Raw genomic sequence first — 23,294 nt, forward strand, 5'->3', positions numbered from 1 at the left:
AGGCTATGTCATTCACTGTGTTGTGTCCTTGCGAGATGGTACAGCGAACATGTCCGGATTTCATCTGAGTACTTTGAACCTGTGACTGTTGAGGTTTTATGGATGTGGGCGCCACACTCCGTTTGCCTTCAATTGGAAATACAAATGGAAATTAACGAAGCCACTTTAAATTCCCTCAACATTTAGGAAATGCAAATAGAAATTTCTTTTATAATTTATATTGGTTAAGACCCACTAACTTAAAATCTACTTATTAACCCAGAATATGCACTTCACTGAAAAGTACATTGTCAGTTTGTGTGCTGGAAGTTTCAGGTGTCCATATCACATTTTTTTTTTCGGTGTCTGCAGATCAATGTGAGGTGCTGGGGGGAAAAAGGCAAGTCAGTTTCTACAGACGGCTATATCAGTATTTTATTTATTTTTAAAGATAAACAGGCAAATGATAACCATACGCATTTCAACATTAACATTTTTAAATTATAACATTGCTAATACAACATACTGGGCAGCATACATTTATCAAACTCTGGCATGTGCCTGGCGCTACTCTATAGATTTCACTAGAGGTTGATAATAGTCAAATTAACTGTTCTAATAGTGCGTTGCATACAACGTTTACAGGCAATCAGTAAGGACTTCCATCCACCTTAGTGAGACATGTGTGCTCAGCTATGCAACTGAGGATAAATGTGACTCTGATGCCTGTTCAGTCTCCCATGTCTCCTGGGAGCTGTGATGAGGTAGAATGAAACCTGCCTCTCCCACACTGCTGAGCAGCCTGGTCCAGACTTCTGCAGTACATATTTGCCTTAGTATACAACACCCTCCCCTCCCCCCCCCCCAAACAACCCCAGGGAGAATGCAAAGCGCTCCTCCAAAGCCCCTTTAATACCAATTCCTGATTGGAGCGGCTTGGGACTGTTGTTGGCTTAGGGTGCCCAGATCTCCGCTAGGGAATAATTAAAACTCAGCCACGCTGTCGGGGGATTCGAGCCGGTTTGTGCTGAGGGCCTGAGCCGCTAAGGAATGCCAGTGTGGACCCACCATGACTGAAGGGGTAAAATTAAAATATAACACCTTGCTAACACCACAGATGAACTCAAGAGGCCCTGCAGAGGCCAAGAAAAGTGCCAACAAACCCCGTATTGTCACAAACACTTAAAGTGAAAATATGAAAAGCTACATTCAAAAGCAAATCATAACATGTCCAGATTCACTATGGCTAATCTTACTAGCATATATAAATGTCAAATGTACATCATTTTCTAAAAATGTTGCTCTCGAACTCTCAGGGATTTAAGTTACATTTTTCATTCATCTCATTTTGCAATGAAACTCTTTCATACGATTACAAAGCTGATATAATAAGTTGACATCTCATAGGCTGGATACATGCAGCTCTTCAAAGATCATTCAGAATCATAATCTTGAAGATGAAAAATTAGCCTTTCCATTTGTGTAATGTGCAAATATCCTCATTAGTTGAACAATATATATAAAAACACATCTAGTAAATAATTGTAGACATCTTTAGCATGGATACTTCTAAATCAGCAGAAATAACTATATACCAATTAAAACAGTAGCCTAGCATTTTATGTTGGAAATCATACAAAATATACTTGATGCAAGCAGAGGCCTGCTTTTAACATTTACCACTCCCCTATTCTTTTCATATCCACCAGTATTGTGTACAAACTAATAAGAGTTATCCTACAAAAAGGGAAAATCAACACCATTACTTTATCCTAGTATTTCAATACAGTATAAGGCCTCTTGAAACTAATGTCTGGATCTGCTTAATTAGCATGCTGTATAATTCCCAAAAAACAAAGGCTGATTTGCCAATTTGTTTTAAATTAGACATCAATGATAGCTGTGCATGTTTGCATGATAGGGACTTACTGCCACTTGGGTGATAGTCATACGTGAGTGGTCATCATATTCAACATGAATGTTAAGTGACAGCTTTTACATAAAAACCTAACTTTTTCTTATCACCAAACGTGGTCATAACCTGCAATTCAAAACAAAACAACATGACAGCAGTTTTGTGTACCTGAGGAACTAACCAAATCAAAACAGGCTGATCCACTAATAACTCTGAAACATCAAGAATAAAACCTCTATCAACATACTTGCAAGGTAAGCTATATAACATATAATTGGATTATAAATGACAACAGAACAGGCTGTTGTGTTGTATTGGCACATATCCTCTAAACAGTGTATTGTATCCTGCAAAACTCCCATCTATGGGCCTGTGTCACTAGAAAAGCACCGTCACCTACTGCGTGCCTCGAGTGCAGACTAACCCTGCGTTACGAATCGCATACTCTTTCTTTTTTCTATTCTACATACTACATCCGACGATAAAAAATAATCTAGTTATGATGCAGTAGGCATACTATTGGGACATACTTTTACTCTTATTTCATCATAACATTGCGCCTTGATCTTGCCCCTTGCTTTTATATCCGGCGCATCCCCGTTTGTTTTCATATTGAGGCTTCGTCAATGTGACGTCACCTCACGTGCGCACCGGATTGAGGGTCAGAATCGTCCGAATAGGATGCAGTTTTCAACACTAACAATCTTGGCCAAATAAAGTAGGACATCCGGGTACTTCTAACCATCCTAAATCTTTTTTCTACATACTATATAGTAGATAGTATGCGATTCGGAACGCGGGGTAATTTTTCCCTAGATGGAGTAACTGCACATTTCATCACAGATTAGCCTTTACTACTAGAGTGAGAGAAAGGCTCCCTTCTACACTACTTTAATCACCTTAGGGATGATTATCCAGAGCAAAGCATACAACAGAGGCCCCCGTGCCCTCTTGACAGTGTTACAACACGCTGATCCCCTTCCCAATCCTATACAAATATCACATGGGATTATGAATAGAGCCCCTTACATATGCAGGGCTTTGACGTGGCTTCTTGCCCTTGTCAAGGGGAAGCAGTACTGCCGTGGCAATACACAGAAACCTTCCCTCAGAGGTGAGATATTTACACTATATAATATAGTTTAAAAGGTTGGATCATTTAAACATCTTGTGTCTGGGCCCAAAATGGCGCTACTTCTGGAATACTCTATCACTTTACTGTGATACAGATGTTTGCATTAGAATGATCATAAAGACATCATAACTAAAGAAAAGTAAATATACATCAGGTGTTTTAAGCCTTAATTACCAAAAGGCTTGAGGAGGACATCATATAAAAACATGCTCACAATCAAGTGTAATTGTACATGAATGGCCATAGTTCAGACAGATTGCCTCAATCACGCTTCATCTGAGAAAACTAAAAAAAAAATTGTCACAAAGGCTGGAGGGCAAATCAGGAAGCACTTTGAAAAAAATTCAATAATAAATTACTCTAGCAGTTGGTGGTTGGTTACCTGGTAGACTACTCAAATCAGGAGCCACAGAAACAATGTGTTTGCATTTAAATTGTAGCTGGAGTTAAATGCCCCTCGCAGGTTGTGACTCTATAAAAACAGCCTAAACCTTTTGTAAACATTGAACTATACTATTGTTGTGCATAGCGTTATTTCACACAGCCCTGTGCCAAGTAAGACCCTGGTCACTATTGTAAATGGATACTGATTGTAATTTCTGCATTAGGTCATTGCATAACATGTGGAAGGCGTTACGCTACAATGGACACAACAAAACCTTGGCAAGATTGTTTGTTTCTTGGAGATGCTCAGTTATTTACATTTGACACTCGTGTGAAAGAACAAACCGCTGCGCTCCCTCAGCTCTTGAATCGTGTCTGCTCACATATGTGGTTGAATTTCCTGAAATTAAAAATGAGGAAAAGAAACCGCATGAGTTATGTTGTTGTTGCACATCAAAACACAAAAGATACTCTTCCAACAGTAGACATGATGAACAATAGGACTTTATACAAGGACTCCCTCTTGTGGTGGAATAAGTGAACTACATGCATTGGTGCTGGAGCCCATTGTCTCAAATCTGTCAAGTCGGTCTATAGTAAAGCCACAGTGAGCCAGTCACAGCAGATTTAAGATTTAACCCGGAGGACTCGGTGCTACCATGGCATAAAAATATAGATTTATTTATGATATTTTGGATGGACTGAGCACTTAAAGTATGGACACTTTATTCATTTTCTAAAAGCAACTACTTTTATCAGGGAGACCAATATTACTTGTTTCTGTTACAGTACATTTCCCTTTGATTTGTGCATGCAGGTGGAGCCCACCGTTTAAAAAAGAAACTCACTCAAGGAGTGTGTACTGTTCACTGGTTAGCAACTACACATTATGGCTACTGATGAACAAAACGTATAGTGGAGTAAACAACACTGGTTGGGTAATACAGAAGAGAATAATATACTGACGGCATCATTTTGACATTTCCTTATTTTCCACGAATGCCACTGTTGCAGAGAGAACAAGCACATGTCTATGTTGCAGTTTCATTGTCTTCATTTGAGGCTGCAATTCCAGCATATAACCACTAGAGGGCATATGAAAACAAATGAGAGTGTGTGGTGCTTTGTAAAAAAATAAATAAAAAATACTTACGTTGCATGATGTGCCTTCACCTGTGTACGACAGTTGCGTCCCCAGTAACAGTCTGGACGAGCTGTCACTGCAGCTGAAAATAAATTAAATTAAATTAAATTTGGATGAGGCATAAACCTTTATGTGAAGTGAAAGTCCTAAAAAGCAACAGTTATCCCTTTTAGGTCTACATTGTTTATTGTGGTCCATCTCACCTGGCAGTTCAGACTGAGGGATGTTCTGTCTGTACTTGTAGGCCAGCTCCTTGAAGGCTCGCAGGCCGCAGGAGAAGCACAGGATTGCAGTCGCAGAGATCCGACAATCTGACAAGAGACACGGGAACAAGAAAGGCAGGATATTGGCCACTCCGCTTATATTTATATATAACAGCATGGACTTAGTTTAGACAGACTGCATGTGCTCACAGTGGATCTTCCAAACGCATCCATCCACTACTTAAGTCAAGAATGTGCCCTGGGTTTTGATCTTAAGGCTCACCTGTCATATAGTAGTTTCCCTGCTGTAAGCTGTGCAAAGCCTCCCGGTGCAGATCCCTCCACGACTTCCCTCTGGAGGACAGGTAGTTCTGGTGGACGGATGGAACACACACACACACACACACACACACACACACACACACACACACACACACACACACACACACACACACACACACACACACACACACACACACAAGCAAGCCTCTTAACATTGGATATGACTAAGTGCAGAAAAGTGTTTCAAGCGTTTTACAGTCTTGCCATGGGTCATAACTGAGGTCTATTGTTTTCTGAAATAAGCTTTAGTTGAAGCAGTTTGACATTTTGTAAGACTTTATTTAGCTCAGAGTAGCAAAAGGCTGTTTGGTGACACACAGATCCAAAGTGTTTCAGGGCATCACAAAAGGAAATACTTTTGGCAGCAGTCCCCCCGGTTAGAGTCAACCACCCTGGGTATGAATAGCACACTGTGAACTACTGACCTCAAACAAGTGATTCATAATGTACAATAACAAAACAATATCAATATCTGCCATGTGCAGGTGAGCCATCTTACCTGGAGGATCTCTGACTCATAGTTGTTGTTGTTCAGCACACCATCCAGGCATTTGTCTGTCAGATTGAGCTCTAAAAAGAAGAGAAGAAAAGGAAGGAAATGGAGGATTAGAATTGAGCGATATCCTGGAGAGGGTTTTTTTTTTGAAATTCCTGAGCTCCATTGTTGTCGTACAGAGATACAAGAGTTGAAGATCATCTCTGCTGATAGAAGCATACATTTCTAAAAACACGGAACCAAAAACAAAGAGTCGCCCTACAATACGGTTAAACTGTGTATGGAGTTTGTAATCTCACGCGGTGTCTCGCCATTACATTATTATGACTCAAAGTTGCATACCTGAAATATGATGCAGTAAAGTGATTACATGTGTTCATGTTGTGGAAATAATAAACAAACTCTGCTTGTTGTAAATGTACTCTGTTGTGACATGTTTTGACAGAAATAGGTTTCATTAGTTTTCCAACAAACTGCTAAGAGTAATGTTTTGTAACACAAAAAAATAAAAACCCTACAATTTGAGAATGACATTCACCAAAATTACAGACACTGCATTTGGAAACCAGCCAAAGCCAAACAAATCCCTCGCTGGTTGAGGGCCTACAATCCAGCAATAAGCCCTAACAGTGGAAATCCCCCTGGGGCTGTTTTGCTGAAACAGATACATACCAGTGAAGCGGGCCAGACAGCCCTGACAGCCAATCCTCTGGCAGCCCCAGTACATGTGACAGAAGGGTCGCTGGCACAGCACACCTGCCAACACACAACACATCATGCATACGAGCTGTATAATGAAATCATGTTTGTGCAGCAGTCTAGCCCGTGCATGTGAAAAAAGCCTGGCAAAGATGTACTTTAACAATACACTGGTTAACATGCATTGTAGACCTCTAAGTAGGTAAATAAATACATTATGTCTTTACACTGAATAGCCTTACACAATTATAGTTGTACTAGCACTGTCTGGCTTCTGTCATAAGAGTTACTGTTTCCCTTACGGACTCCTTTTCTATTTCAATGTTACGTTTAGTTTTCAGAATGACACAATTATTCCATCAGCCACATTACATTTCATTACAGAAGAGGGACTAACAAGTAGAGGGACCACTCACATTGTTGAGCAATAGGCTGCTGGCTGTTCAGCTCGGCCCGTCTGTCTGGCATGGGCTGGAGGCAGCAGGTGCAGATGAGATGGCAGCCCTGAGGGGGGCAGCGGTACTCCTGAGGAGCTACGCGCACACACACACACACACACACACACACACACACACACACACACACACACACACACACACACACACACACACACACACACACACACACACACACACACACACACACACACACACACACACACACACACACACACACACACACACACACACACACACACACACACACACACACACACACACACACACACACACACACACACACACACACACACACACACACACACACACACACACACACACGGATCAAGAGATGCTTTTTAGACGAGAGCCAAGAATTCAAAAGTCGATTGGAAGGCAGGATAATCATAACAATCGTACTTAAAATGGGCCTTAGGTGTTGAACACACAGTAAGTCCTGCTCATTGTTTTAAAAGGTAGGGTCAGCGATTCTGGAGAACGCTTGCTGTCAAAATCGCTTTTTGTCAAAATCAGTGAATATTTACTCACGTTCCTCTACGAGTTCTTGTTTGCTCCTGACCTGAAATAATATCTGGACTGGTGCCAATACAAACCTAGGCTCTGTAAACAAAGAGGCAGTAGCTTAGGCTATATCAATATTGTTGCTATCTACGGTGTATCGGTCCGAAACTATTTTGTTTACATACCCGTTTACAGAGCCTAGGCTGTGTAAAAGGTATTGGATTTTGACTAAAAGCAATTCTGACAACAAGTGTTTTCGCCAACTCCACCATTTAGTATCAGGATTATGATGGCACTGAGCGAACGTTTAACTTTAGCTACTCATCTTCCCATCTAATGGACACTCATAGTCACCTGAGGGGCCATCAGAGGAGGTAGAGGGCTGCTCCCCCAGGGGCTTTGCAGACCCCTCCTCAGCTGCTGCTGCTTTGGGTGGAGGAGGTATGGGAGGTGGAGCTGGACCAGGGAGCCAATAGTTTGAACCTGTAGCAAACAGCACCTGACTGGCCTCTCTCCTGTAGCCCGGACACTGTCTGCACATGACCAGAGGCTGACTGGGGATGAAACACACACAGGAGAAAATCAGCACTTAGACAGAGGCTTCCAACACTGATGGCTTTTCCATGTCATGATATTATGACATTCAGGATTTTCATTGTTAAAGTTAATGTTTTTGGTTTTTACAGTGCAAGAATACAAATCATGTGCATATTTATGTAATAGATATTACATAAATCAATAGAGGTATATAATTGCACAAATACAATTTAATATAGATTTTTAATAATTTGTGTTTCATAACAAATAACATCAATATTATATTTAATACTTTGTTTCCTAAAGTGTTAATTCTAAGTATCAATGAAAAATGTGAGCTATAATAATAATAATAATCTTTATTAAGGACTCGGATGGTCCACTCACATCCAACATACACACACACATAGAACACATTAAAATACATTACTCAATAAAATACTGTACTAAAATAGGTGCAAGCTATCATGCCAATCATGGTTAATGCAGTTTTATTTAAAGACTTTCATGCATCTGCAGAGTCACACTGCAGTCTCTAGGTCTTGATAAGTAAAACAGTGTTCTCTGCCACACAATTTATCTCTTGAGCAATTAAGAAATTAAAATTATTTGACTAGTTTTCATTTGACTAGGATTTCACTAATGAAAACCAAACTGAAAGTATACACAAAGTTAATATTGGTTTCCTCCAAACCACCAGAAGTCTTACCTGATATCCGAGGAGTCACTGTCATTGTCGGAGAGCTCAAAGAGGTAATCTGAGCTGCCCTCCTCATCAGAGAAGGAGCGCTCCACTTTGGGCTGCAACATGTCCTGAGTTATCTTGTTCCGTCTGTCCATGCTCTGCAGGTCCTCCTCACTGCGACACTTTTCTGTGGCACGGAAAGGGACACGCTAATGTATACAGTCAAGACAATTACTACTATAATGAGATGTTTGTGGAATGTATACAGTTACAGAATGTATACAAATAGGCTTAGCAGGTCTTGCTTACATGCCATTCGATCTCTTGTTTGAATCTCTATTGTATCATCGCTGGTAGAAAATAACTCGGCCACAACTGCTAAAAAGTGCAAAAACTAACTTTTTCCAATTGAAGTCAATGAAATAACAAAGTGCCTATGTGTCGGGCTTAAAAAGATCCCATTGAGAGTATCTATTTGCGTGCAGACCTGGGTGCTGGATGAGGTAGGCCTCCACTAGGTTGTTGAGGATGTGGTTCTTTCTTATCCTCTCCACGGGGCCGCGGCAGGTGGGGCAGAGAGAGGAGCGCTCCATCCAACCGGAGTAACACGCCGCACAGAAGACATGCATGCAAGGCTGCAGGCTGAAGTAAAGACAGGACACTTCAGGGGTGTTACAAGACCACAGAGTATTGTTCCAGCTCATAACCCTTGGATATACTGTATCTGTGTGTGTGTGTGTGTGTGTGTGTGTGTGTGTGTGTGTGTGTGTGGAGGCCCCATGGCTGTTGACAGCTTACCTGACACAGTCATGCAGTAGGTCCTGGCAAATAACACATGTCAGGCTCTCCTCCATCTTGTCCGTCTTTGTCCCTTCCAATGGTGGTTTAGACACAAGACTCCCAACGCATCCCTTAGTTGAGCTGGCGACATCTGTGGTGGATGTGTGTGGTAAGCCCAAATCATAATCTTTACCTGTAAAATAATAACTGTATATTATTACTTGTTAAACAGTCCCAGGTTTTGGCAGTTGTCTTTTTTTGGCTTAGAGAAACCTTCCAGATTAGCACTTGGATATAAGGTTTGGGGGGTTGCAACCAAAGCTCACAGGAAAGCTCTGTTAAGACATAAAAGGCCTTCATTTATTCATGTGAGCACAATGAACAGTGAAAAGTGAACCGACTGTGTGGGTTTTTTAAGTGCAGCAGCGCACAGTGCCAAAGGGAGGAGGGGGGGTGAGGTAGAAGTAGAGATCTAGAGTGTGGAGGTTAAATATATTGTCACATCACATCACTGGTCTGGTGTCATAGCTGTGAAACAGCAGGGCATGATGTGACGCAGGATGACATCAGTTAGCATCTGACAAAATGATCTTGTCCGGGAAACCACATTGTTGTGGATGTGAAAACACAGCACCACAAATCGAGACAGATGGTGCGATTTTTTTCACAGTCAATTAGAGTTGTAGAAATAATTAGAATGAATATAGAAAAAAGCCGTGGTAAAGCCGTTTATATTATCGCTACTCAGTCCTCATTCTCCTATATTTCAAGCTGCAAATGGTAAACTCATCTTGACATATGGAACAGCAGTGTTTGCACCTCTGTTTTGTGCATAAACAAGCACAATACCAGTCCGATGCATCTTAGTTGTGTGTGGTTATTCTCTAGCACCATGGGGTAATTTGCATGTGATTTTTGTTTGTATTGTGTGAAACAATTTGTGTTACATTTTGATGTATGAAAAGTGCTATACAAATAAGGTCTGTGATACAATGATTGATTGTCTTTGGCACTGCGCTCTGGCCTGGCACGCATACAGGCAAAGCAAATTTCAAAGTCAGCAAAAATACCAAACAGCTCTGATCGTTGCAAAAAAGGGCACAATGTAATGTTTGGAATCAAGGAAAACCACGTCCAATAAATTAAAAAAAAAAAAAAAAAACTTACAGTCATCAATTTTCCTCCTCTTGCTTTCTGGCTCAATGCTGTCCACGTCTTTCTCCTGTGCTGGGGCAGCATCTCCAGCTTGGTCTGAGAAGATGGACGAACAACAGACTTGGGTTGAATTATATTTTTGGACTTTATGAGTCATAATATGAACTGCTCAGAATTTAAAGTTGACATATTTGGACCAGAATGGCATCTCAATGTGAACAAACAATTTTGACATCTCAAAATATTAACACTATTTTTAATTTGGCATGTCTTTACATTGGAACTATTTAGAGCAGCCACACGCTTGTTGTCTGTGAGGGGAATGTGAAGGCTGCTTGCTTGGTCAGTTTGGTAGGGGTTTGAAAACATTAACCTTCAGGGAGAAAGAGCAGAGGGCACTCAACACACAAGAAAGGCCCCTTCATCCATCATCTAGTAAGTACTTAGAACGTGAGACAAGTTGGGCCAGGACCTGTCTCAGTTTAGCTCAATCAATCATACGTCACTTTGTGGCTAATTAGTCAGAGCAGCAGGTCCCAAAATTATTTAAAAGACTGCATTTTTAAAGGCTGGGGAAAAGGTGGAGGTGAAATTAAATCACAGTCAGCTGGGGATCTGGGAGGAAAAATTCAAAGATGAGAGCAGACAGAGCTGTCAGTGAAACACCGGGCTGAACATATTGCTATAATCCCCAGCTGCTGGACTCATTCACTTGCCCCCGATACGGTCTGAGTTAAAGTCAGTGTAAAGTTCAGTATTGATCGGCAGGTCTGTCTTCCATCAATGACAGTGATCAGAGAGTTATTTTAAAAAGAAGAGCAGCAAGCCACAGCTCTGCCTCTGCTCCTCTCTGACATCTATCACACAGACCAGACCCAGAGGCAGGCTGGGTAAATCTGACCACACACTAGCTGAAATGATCTTATTACAATTACATGATTACCACAATTCTAAAAGGCGAGCCCCTGATCATTGTTTCATTAATTTATATTTAAAAGCAATGTCTCCTCTATGCTTTACTTATTACTTATGATCCTTCACTTTCTGACTGAATAGTCCCAAGGAAATATTTCATACTATAAACTAAGAATATTATTTTAGATAAAGTCAGACTAATAAAGTCACAGATGATCACTACAAGTTAAAAACAAAACTATATATGAAATTAAAAAAAGACAATTTAAAACCTCAATATGCATATTTCCCAAAATGTGCTATAGGATGGGCCATTTTGGATTAATTAAAGTAATGGACCCCCTTCAACAGGAGTGTGTTAGCAGAGAACCTACCAGAGGATGGGCAGGCTGTGGTTGCCATGGGGCTAGAAGTGGTCGGGTCCCCAATACAGAAGAGGGAAGTGGAGGTGGAGGGCTGAGGGTCGTCCTGAGTTGGAGCCTTTGAGAGCATCACAGGCTCCACAGAGAGAGACATCTCTGAGGCAAGGGCAGGACTGTGGGCTGAGCTCTCCATATCTGGAGTTAACAACAAGGTTGGGGGGAGGGGGGTATATAAGTGACACGCAATGCAGAAGCATAATAAATAATATTAAGAAGATAAATTGCATTGTACTTCTTACCGTAACCGTGCTGTGAAATAGCCTGCTCCGTCTTGATTGAGTGGTACACGTAGGCGATGTCTGCAGGGAGACAAGAGAAGCTGCGGTCTGCCTTTGATCCAAATACATTCATATATAGATTATTCTCTATGGTTAAAAGAAATGAACCACTCACTTTGTTCTGGTTCACTTTTCCTGTACACAAAGTAGATGACATCGCCGTTCTGCAGCAGGTGAGTTTGCTTCTTGACCAGTTTGGACATGTTGATCACCGTGCCATTGGTGCTAAAGACAAACAAACAATGCAATCAGATGTATCACAGGGACATTTATTAAATCATACAAAAGTTCACACTACACCACCTCTAACAAGAGCATAGTTTTTATTTTAAAATGCATTTAAATTTACGGTTCGTTTCATTTAAAAAGGTGGAGTCAGCTTATCACTTTTAGTCAAAATCAGTGAATATCTCCTCATGATCTGACACCTGTCCATACTGCCAGGTATCAGGTCCATACTACCAGATTCTGCACTGACAAAGAATCTGGTGTTAATATACAGCTTAGTAGGCACTGTGAACATGTACGTAAACAAATGTTCCAAGATTTATCACTATGCAAATACAGGTAGAATGTGTTTTTTTAGTAGTACTGTAGCAAGTGTGACAGTAAGACTGTCAATATCTAAATAGGTGTTGAAGCCAAATACTCATAGTAGAATTTACTGATGACATCAAGCTTCGCATTAATTATCTAGGCAAAAGCAGCAGCTTAACATAAATCGTTAGCAGTGTTGTTAGCTACGGTTCAAGCCCCTTTGTTGACATTACCTTTGTTTGCATACCAGTTTACAGAGCCTAGGCTGTGTATTATCACCTGATTTTTTTTACGCGCATACAGAGGACGAACAAGTAGCGGATCGTGAGGACAATGACATATTCACCGATTAAAAGTAATTTTGACAGCATGTGCTCTTCAGAGTCGCAGAATCCCAGAACATGACGCACTCCAATATTGGACTGCAGTTACAAATGACTGAGGGTTGAATATTCAGCTCTCAGTACCTCATGTCCTCAAGCCACGCCATCCCTGAGCTTTCATCCTGAACAATCTTGCAGTGCTCCCCCGATACCAGTTTGTTGGCTGGAAAGGACAGATAACATCCTGGCAAGAAAAAAGAAATAAATATATATATAAAAACCCCAACGTCAAAAGTTCAAAACACAGAACAGACATTATAAAGAATACAATATCATTCAACCGTTTCAGCCTAGCTTCTAATACAAATACCTTGACTAACCCTTACCACAACAATTCTTAGAGCCTTTTATTGCCCAGACATAAGATAACCAATTAAGGCTAGTCGCTTTGCATTGCAAAAAAAAAAAAAGTGGAGCCCGAAAGCTCTCGCCAACAAAAGCGGACACAGGGGGAAATATAGGCCTAACCCTTTTCTTAGGCGGAAGCCATACAAAAAAAATCTACTTAATATTCTGCACACATGTTCTCAATGGAAGCCTTTTGTTATCATCACAAGGGGCTGTCTAAGTTTGGGTGCACTAAAGAAGGCTTTGTGTTTTTCAAGGGGGAGGTTGTGAAGGCTCCAAACAGCAATGTCTGTGGTGAGACAGGACTGTCTTTTGTTAAGAGGCATCATTCTCCACACTAAAAAAAAATGTTTGAAAAGTTTTATGAGTCAAGATTTAAGTTCATTGTTCCTAACATACATAAAATAACTTACCTTTTTTTCGGCCCACAGTGCATTCCTTGTTGAAAAGCAGGACAGTTTCACTGGAGTCCACTTTGACTAGCTTTCCCCACGCTTGTCCTCTTCTGTAACTGTCCATCTCCCACGTCTCTTTCTGTAAGACATTATGAGAAAATGAGTTCGGAATGGTTTAACTTAATCAAATACTCTTCTCTAAGCAGCTACTTGCTATCACATCTTTTTTTTTTATCTGGCATTGTTTTAAAGGTTAGTAGGCTCATGATAGCAGAGAGAAAGAGGAATTTTGTGTTGCTGTGCATGCTGGTGTAATCAAAACCTGCTTTGATTTTGGTCAGTCAAGTTACTGTATTGTGTCAAATTCATTGTTGACAACCAGGTGTGTTCTGCTGACCGAAGCCAACTTATGATATAACAGCTTTAATAATTTATGGTTCACGCATCCATTCAAAATATCAGCTTGCAATTATTTCAGTAACATTTCAACTTCAGGATCTGTTGGAATTCCCACAATTTTCCTCGCCCATAACACCACTCAACACTTTTTAGTAACCAGCTATTAGTGCAAATTTGACTTCAAAATCAATTGTTTTCCCTATGCCGAATGCAGACATGAACTTTATATACACATACAATACTAAGCAAACTATAGGACTGACATGCACCTTACCGAATAAGTAAGGCTAAATTAAATTGAATAAACTTCTCATTAAGTGTGGTCGGGTCAGGACCTGAGAAGGAGAACATCTGCTAACGACACCTAGCAAAACTGGACTTTTCTCAGCGTTATTAGTCGACTTTGTTGTGTGAAAATCCAAATAAAGGCAAAGCTACTTACATGGTCAACTAACAAGTGGAAAAAGTGTTTCACAATAACGTAAATGCCGCGGGATACCATCACACCCAACGCCGACAACAACTTCGCTCAATAATAACACTAGGCTAACGCGCTTGCTAACATTAGCAGCCAACCTAAGGGCACGTCGGGAGCACACTCTAACATACAAATAAGAATTCCCCTAAGGCCACACATATCTCATGTATAAGAGGTCTTCTTTACCGTCAAAAGCACAGTTTGTTGTCCCAGTGACTCTGTGTTAAACCGTTTCTTCTCCTCATGTTCCAGCTAAGCACTATCTATGCACTTCCTGCCCAGAGCACGGTTGACACTATATACCGTCATCAGCTGATGGAGGAGGGGCTGTAGCCTATGGCTGTAGCACTGCTCTATTATGGTTTATGTATACATCCATGACTATAGCCTACATCCGTGTTGGCTGAGCCTGTCCTCCTCAGATAAGAAGAGTTGTGACACTTGGTAGCTGATCAGCATGTCATGCACAAACTGCCCTATCATGACACTTTTGCCACTTTTCAAAAATACTGTGGCTCATTTTAACTCAATACACGACTAACTTGTTTCAGTTCAATCATATTTACTAAATGTAGAATATGCATGCATGGCGTGTGCATCTTTATTTTCACTCTTATTAGTTCATACTTCATATTGTATTTAGGCTAAATGATCATGATTCATAATGTATGTCTATGTCTATGTTTACTGTGACATTTTGATTTCCCTACGTGAAAAACGTTATTTCAGTTGTGTTACTAATTTGGTGGAAAAGAGGGTAAACTTAAGTACAAGTTACTTGAACAAGTTTTAATGATTTACATTATCTCCTGTCATGAAGATGGATGTTGAGGATGTTGGAGGATGGGAGAAATGGAGGACATTGTCAGACAGGAAACTTGCTGTGTGTGTGTGAGTCCCGATAGAGAGGGTGAGGGGTGGTTGTGGATGGCTAGAAGCCGGGGTAGAGGTGTGTGGGAGTGGGGGATGGTGGTGATGGGTTGGGGCCCCACATAGTCGCCTCTCCTCATGTTGAGACACAAAAGCTCTGTAAGTTGGTGATGTTTGCAAACCAGGACAGGTGTCACACGACACGAGGTACAGGGGCCTTCATGGGGTCAAACCAGAGGCAGACTTACCATTAGGCAAAGCTAGGCAATTGTTTTGGGCCCCAAGCTACCAAAAGACCCCATAAAATGCCTCATAAACATATGGTAAATATAGCCTAGTTATTTTGTTGTTTTTAGTTTTAGTTTTCACTCATTTATCAAAATCCATATGCTCCATCCGATGCACAATTCATGAGTACATACATTTTTTTATCTTGTAATTTTTTTACCAGAATTATTCTCCACTCTATATGTATTCGATGGAGAGACAGAATATATCTTGTGTTAGTGAAGTGAGAAGATAACACAATATATAAAGAGGTCAATTATGGAGGTACAAAATTAATACACAATAGTTTAATGTGAATGTAAAAATGTAATTCAATCTTAATGTGTTTAACGTTTATATAAAACAAATCATTAATGTGCACTGTATTGTGATGCTTTGGCAACATTTATTTTGAAATCACATCTTTATAAAACCGTTTGAATTTGATTTTTAAGAAAATAAGTCATACATTGGTTCTTTCTTAGATATACACAAGGATTGAAAAAGTTGTAAAACAAGTGATGTGGATGGCCCCTTGATTGTGTTTGCCTTAGGCCCCAAAAATGACTAAATCCGCCCTTGAAAGATGCCACTGTACCCTTTAATGTTGCGTCCACAGCAGTCTTCACAAAGACTGACAGCCGTGAAGTGCTGTTTAGGTCCGCCACACACTTCTCTGCCTCTGTCACATCATCTCTGTGGAGGAAATTGATGATCATTTCCCTGTGAAAGCGCTATCCATCTCCTCCTCTGTCATGTGTGGTTCAGCAGGAAGACAGACAGAAGATTCTTTGCTCCACTGTCCTGAGTTTCATCTGTCAAAAAGGCCAACAAGGATGAAAAGTCCTTTATAAGAGAATTGAAATGTTGAACATTTGTCATTTCCTGAAAAATTGGGCAACTCCAGTTGAAGAACACTGTGAGTTAAACAGTTTTACAGTACTGGTAACATTGTGTTGAGAATATTATGACGATGGCACATTAACAGTCTCTATGCACACCATGTACCCTACACCAATGTGTTTAAAAGATAAACAAGAATACCATTAAATAAATAAAAATCGTAAAAACTAGAAAAAATGTATTACAAGGTATAATAAAATAAACAGCCTGTCAAACAGGCAGAGTGGAATGACTGTGAAATTAATATTGAATCCTTTTCTGCCAGTGTTCGCATTGAGACTTTCTTCTACCCTAATACTCTACTAGTTACACAGCAAGAACATATTTCTAACAATTTTAACTGCCACTGCCTCTTTTCAAAGTGCAGGTTCCTCTGTTTCTCTGTGGTTACCTAAAAAGAAATAAAGCTAAAAGAAACTCTTGTTGAAACAAGTTCGCCTTACATCCATTTTATATTTGTAATATTCATTAAAGCTATAGTGTGTAACTTTTGTATACCAACGAATGGCAGTTACATTCAAGCCATAAGCAAAGAAGTTGACACAAAGTTGATTAAGCCCATCTGCTCCAGAAAAACTCTCTCTGTATTTCTACGTATGGCAGCGTTTACAAACTGGTGTCAACCCCTGACACTAGCGCAGGAGCTCAGAAAAATCCCAAGAAACGCCTAAGAAATGTTTCAGTTGTTGATTCTACTGCTAAGAAAAAAAAACCTGGACGTACAGCAGAAGGAATAAAATCCATGTGCGATCACAGAAGGCTTATATCATGTAGATGTGCCGACAGTGTTGTTGTAATTACTCAAATTTACTCAAAAGGGCAACAGAAGATACGTACGCACTACAGCTTTAAATATTGATTTAAAAAGCCAAACCATATCAAAACAGGTAAAAAAAAACTTCCTATCCCATCATTGCTCTGACATTTCAAACAATTTCTGTTGTAAAAATGACCCTGTTAATGCTGTTATCAATAAAGCATAACTTTTGTGTTCTTCCTCCTACTTTTAGAATATAAAGATTATTTCTTTGGAGGTAGTTTCTCACTTCTTTAATGCAGCAGGTCCCTGTGGTACACCCAGTTCACCCAAACACAACCACTCATGAGCGTTAATCTCATGGCATGTTATTCATCCTTTGTCTTCTCTTTGAAGAAATGACAAGACAGGTCGTAATCAAAAAGGCTTAGATTTTTTTCAACTGAAATCAATAAAAATAAAATGGAAATGTAAAACAGAGACAATCAAATAAAATGAAAATGAAGTGTGTGATCAAAATAAACTAATCATCCTTTACACTGCTGGCATCCACCTCACCTGTGCATCAAGTAAATGAACGATCCAATAAATGTACATTAAAACACACGTCACATCCATCTGCCTAATTGTGTATCTCAAAGAAAAGGATTGTGAATATGTTGTAGTCATTCATTATCTCTGTGGTGATAACACTTGTGATGTAATTGAAAGTGTCTGTGAAGAAAGTTACATCCACCCATGTGTGTGTCAAGAAATAAATCCTAGTAAATCAGAGAAAGAAAGGAACACAATTAAAAAGCAATTGACTTTACACGATCACACCAAAGAAAAAAACAATGTGACGAGCTGAAGCTGCTTTGACAGAGACAAGTGTATCTAATTTGTATCTGTTTGTCGCTCATTATCTGCTCATATTCAGATAATGTATTACTGGTTCTGCACACAGCACTTAAATAAGGTACACACAATCACAATGTGACAACAAACAATGTCTACTGCATTTCAATGGGGCACAGGGGATATGAAGTTTGATGCTTGCTCGATAAACGTTAGTGGGATCAATTCAAAGTTGGGTTAGGAGTTTTCAGCCGTCTATAACACAAGCTAGATTTGAGTTGTTATCTTAAAAAGCCTAGTGAATTAATATAAACCAGTCCACCGATTAGAGGAATTACATTTAAAAAAAAATAATCAGGACACACTGAAAATTAAAACACATCAGTGTCCTTTTGTGTCTCTGAACATATGTAAATAAGGAGTATATACACAACAAGTACTATGCCTTATTGTCAGTGAATACAAGGAACATAAATGTATGAAGACACAGTGAATCTTAAGTATTCTTACAAACAAAATTAATCTAACTTCAATAGACAGTATCCTAGAGGCTCAGACCATGGGTTTGAATCCGACCCGTGGTTGTTCTCTGCATTTCATTCCCTTTCTGCCCGATTTCACCTCTGTCTCTTGTTTCTTTTTTGAAAAAAAAAAAAAAAAATCATTAGTGGTTATTTCCAAGATTTTACATAATAATTGTAATGACTACCAGTGTGATAGTGTGAAATATCCAACCTTTTTTGGCTTGTGACTCCCTACAAAAAAATCAGTAAGTAGTTAGGGCCCCTTGTTGTATTTTAGATGATTTTCCAGCAGTTACACCAAGGAAACATTTCCCTTGTAAACTTCTCGTTTTAATTTTCAGTTTCATAACCAACAGTTTGAATAAAAAAATATGAAATTATGCAGCAGAGCTTAATTTTTTCATCTTTCCAACATTATTAATCATCTCATGACCCCTCAGATTTATCTTGTGACCCCTTTGGAGGAATATGATTGGAGGTTAGCAGTCTGGTGATAGCTACACCGCTGATGAATGTGCCAGTAGTGATTGTGAAGCATGAATAAAACAGTTGATGCCAATCAGTTAATGCAAATTCTACTTCAGTGCTCTGCCTGTATTACTGCTATGCTCCATATATTTATATATCCCCATTCTGCAATGTAAGGGATATGTCTGCAGCATTCAATTAGTTTGACAAACAATTATTTCAAGTGGCGACTATGTTTATGTTTACATTAAATGAAATGACGATGGAAAACAATATGACTTGTTACTTGTAGTGATAAACCTACAGAGAATTAACAACCATCTGCAGTTCCCCTTTTTGATTTATGGGGCTTTATAGTGAGTTTCAGCTCATCGTTAGGCTGCCTGCCTCCCGAATCTTTACTGCTGTTGTTTACTGTCGATGATATCATAGCCGTAGTAAGCAGCTGTTTCAGTAAAAATAAAAAATAAAAATAAAAAGTTTATAAAAGCACTTAAAATGCACTGCCAGTACCTGTTCAGCATTATATGGCACAGCCTTTGAACATAGTGGAACACTAAAGATCCAGGTGTTTCCCTCAGGTGTTGGTAGAGTGGATAATATACCATCTAACGAATGCTAATGTGGCCCTGCCTGCAGTATGTGAAGATAGGCAACTGTTTACAAACAAGTTTGACTTAAAAAAGATGATATGTCAATGTTGGGTCCACAGCTTGTATCTGCCGCCCCCAGGTGGTCAGAGATATCAGTTATATTGCAGGTTTGAATCCTGGTCACGGAGCGACTTGAGTTATAATAATAGAAAACCTCTTTCCGTTTCATATCATCTGCGTCTACAGTGTCCACATAAAGATACCCATTGACTTTGGTAACTGCTCCCATCGAAAAGGTATTACACAGCTTGCCTTGTGAAGACCACCGATGATTTTGATATAGGATTTTATAGTCCAATTACAAGTGGGCTGATCCTTCTTGTTTAAGAAAGACCAACATGTCTGTCTAATAGAAATAGCAAGCAAGTCTTTAATGCAGGACTAATCTCTGCAAACCCCCATCTATTCCCTGGCAGTGCATTATTAATGGGCACTGTGGAGGCTGGTGAGTACAAGGGCCTCTCCGCACTAATGTGTTCATTCCTCATTGTTAGATGTCTGGTGAGGGAAACACAAACATGCTGCCTTCTCACAGGCTACTATACCTAGAGGCAGGCAGGCAGGCAGGCAGGCAGGCACGCACGCGCGCGCGCACACACACACACACACACACACACACACACACACACACGCAAAGGTATGCCATCCATGCAGAATATCCTCTTCGGGGAAATTATTATATTTTTTAGTTGGCATTCAGCGTTGAATACAGAATCCTCTGCAGATCCTCTGATAAGGTCACAACAGGCAAATTGAATGGAGCTTATTGAATCCCACACCCACGCTGTCAATCAGCATTTCCTAATTGGATCAAAGATTACTTGTGGCAGCTGTATAAAACATCAAACGAGTAATTAAATGAAATAATGAGAAAATAAACCATAATGTTGCCAAGTGGGAACGCGGGCGAGCCGAGGAGCGTGATTCTGCTGTGCTCTCTGAAATTATCTCTCTCCGGCTCGGGCTAATTGCTGGAGGATGTCCTCTTAACTGAGTGTGAAAAGCTGTGTCTAATTACGGCAACATTAATCAGGCATTAGCATGTTATCACAAGGTTAACTTATCAGGAGGGGCCCAGAAGCAGCTGGAGGTGCCATTTACCCACGCTGCACTGGGCCAACCGGGCCACAAGGGGTAGTGCTTGTTCTTCCTATGAATCATTACTCAGGCCCCTTGAAGCTGAAATCAGGCAGGAATCAAAGGCGACCATGTTGGATTGCACTGAGGGAGAGCACTGTGGTTTTGGAGATCCTTCAGTGAGGAATGTGAGCCTTACATCCAGAATCAATATGGGCTTTTTCCTGCTCAATGTGGGGCTGAATTGAGAACACTAGTCCTCAGGGTGAATTTTAAGTCATAATTTGTTAACATCTTAAACATTGCACAGACACTAATGGAGAGCTCTTTACCATACAGCCTACACTGTATATGAGGAATTACATGGACTGAAAGAATCTGCGAAATCAATGTCAAGCGATTGTGTGCTTGGTGGAGCAGTTGAGTCCAATGTAATGAAGATTGGCTGGATGGTGATTGCATCCTAAATGAACCCTCTAGTCAAATATGAATGATTGTTGGGAATTAGAAAATGTCACACTACCAAAACAAGTAGCATAAGTATTATTGATTTAAATGTGCTTTTAAAAATGTTGAATTTCTGGAAGGATTTCCACTGTGGCCTACATTTTGGTCTATTTTGTAACATCTCACTGCAAAAGGTGCTGCATGTAGTAGCATAAAAGGTTGATGTGCAATTTTGAGCCACAGCGTGCCAGATGACCGGCATGTGTGTGTGTGTGTGTGTGTGTGTCGATTAAAGGTCATTTGTGGCAGCAGCTTGGTCCAGTGCCCTGACTTCATTACCCAGCAGCTCCGGCGGTGCGGGTTGGAGCAGGGGCGAGGGAAGCCGTAGTCAGCAGCAGCAGCAGCCCCCCTGCCAAATGCGCTCATTTGTCAGAGAGGCGTGGAGATCACAGGCCGACAAATCTCCCACGTCTCCCAGACTGTCAAGCTCTTTGCCTGCGTATCAAAGACAAAAGAACAGAGCGCCGAGAGCAAGAGAGCAGAGCAGCCATTCTATTTCGAGACGGTCCGCCGTTTATACCCCCTCCCCCCAGAGCGTGCCCTTTGAAAAAACGCATATTAGCCTGGGTGAGAGAGATTACAAGCAAATAAAATTACGTTCATTGTGATATTTGAATTCATAATAGCCCCGGAATTATAATTACACCACACTTACACTTTTCATTTAAAAACCCATTGGAGGACAACAAAGAATCAGAGATGGGGAATGAGCAGGTTGTGCATTCAGTGGGGTGAGTGCACATGATCAGGGCCTGTTACACTAGAGGTTACAATAATGGGAGAAGAATGGACATGTTAATAAGAATGTAATCAGGTGAGAGAGAGAGAGAGAGAGAGAGAGAGAGAGAGAGAGAGAGAGAGAGAGAGAGAGAGAGAGAGAGAGAGAGCAGGATTTAATGATATGGAACACAGCAAGGCATTATTATTTTCATCTGTCAGTCATTCTTTGGGTGCAACAACCAGAGAGCCTGTTACATTCTTCCCAGTGGCTACACAAAAGGCCCATTTCTTACCAACCAGCACAAGGGTTAAAAATCCTCCATTGGATCTCAGTTGCAACCTGTCTGTCTGTCAGGCTTGCACCAAAAGCACAACGGTGTATTACATGGGGAATGTGGGCATATGCCGTCTGGCTTAAGCCAACAACAGAAGGGGAGAGATAAGAGACATTCTTGGGCGGCGCAGAAACGAGGCTTGAGAACGGCCAGCCTGATAGCAGTTCTTGTTCTGATGTGTTAAATAGCTGGCCTTCAACACCCCAATCAATCGCTGAGTGAGCCACTGTGTAGCCAAGGGGTTGTGTGAGATAGCCAGATGGCTGAAGTCAATGGAGCTACGCCATGCTCTCTTGTGTCACAAAGGGACGATCGTGAATCTGGACACACCAGGCAGGACCAAAATGCATGAAATATTGTGGGGCTGCCTGAATGTTTTCCTATGGTTGATAAGCTCAAATAGCTGTTGTTTCAAAACGTATCACCGATTACGGCTCTGGGCTAATCAGCAACAGAATAACATCAAGTCATCCCCAAAACATTTAACAACATAGTTGGCCTTGGCAAGACGGGCCTGCCTGATGTGATAAGCACTACTGTAAATCTCCGCGTGTGTAATGATGCCTACCAACCATTGTGTGGTTCTCCTGCTATTTGACACAGGAGAGCCAGAGGCGGCCAATACGCTGACGTGCACATACGTCTGCGGAACAAGACAAGCATTTTGAACGCTCTCCAAGACCTCCAGAGGCCTGTGTTGACTAATCTGCAAACAATCCGCTCTGCAAGCCCCATTGCAAGTGGAAGAACAAGCCCCTTAAGCTGTGACATTAACGAACACAGCCAGATAAGATAGGGTTCGTTATCT

The 23,294-nt window shown here is 40.6% G+C and overlaps 1 protein-coding gene across 1 annotated transcript; it reads right to left on the reverse strand.

Annotated features, from left to right (window-relative positions):
• Window positions 1–817: 817 nt before the first annotated feature.
• Window positions 818–14,856, reverse strand: chfr (checkpoint with forkhead and ring finger domains, E3 ubiquitin protein ligase). The gene is made up of 18 exons (XM_080039543.1): window positions 14,755–14,856; window positions 13,710–13,830; window positions 13,033–13,132; window positions 12,144–12,253; window positions 11,990–12,049; window positions 11,703–11,885; window positions 10,426–10,509; window positions 9,277–9,451; window positions 8,966–9,120; window positions 8,503–8,665; window positions 7,611–7,810; window positions 6,714–6,830; window positions 6,271–6,354; window positions 5,602–5,672; window positions 5,044–5,131; window positions 4,761–4,868; window positions 4,567–4,639; window positions 818–3,813 (listed from the first exon to the last, which is right to left on the reverse strand). Exons 2-18 carry the CDS (start codon window positions 13,813–13,815, stop codon window positions 3,771–3,773), a joined length of 1,920 nt encoding a protein of 639 aa, XP_079895669.1. The 5' UTR covers window positions 13,816–13,830; window positions 14,755–14,856; the 3' UTR covers window positions 818–3,770.
• Window positions 14,857–23,294: the final 8,438 nt, after the last annotated feature.

This window comes from Ammodytes marinus (genome assembly GCF_949987685.1).
Source record: "Ammodytes marinus genome assembly, chromosome: 2".
Classification (NCBI taxonomy): Eukaryota; Metazoa; Chordata; class Actinopteri; order Uranoscopiformes; family Ammodytidae; genus Ammodytes; species Ammodytes marinus.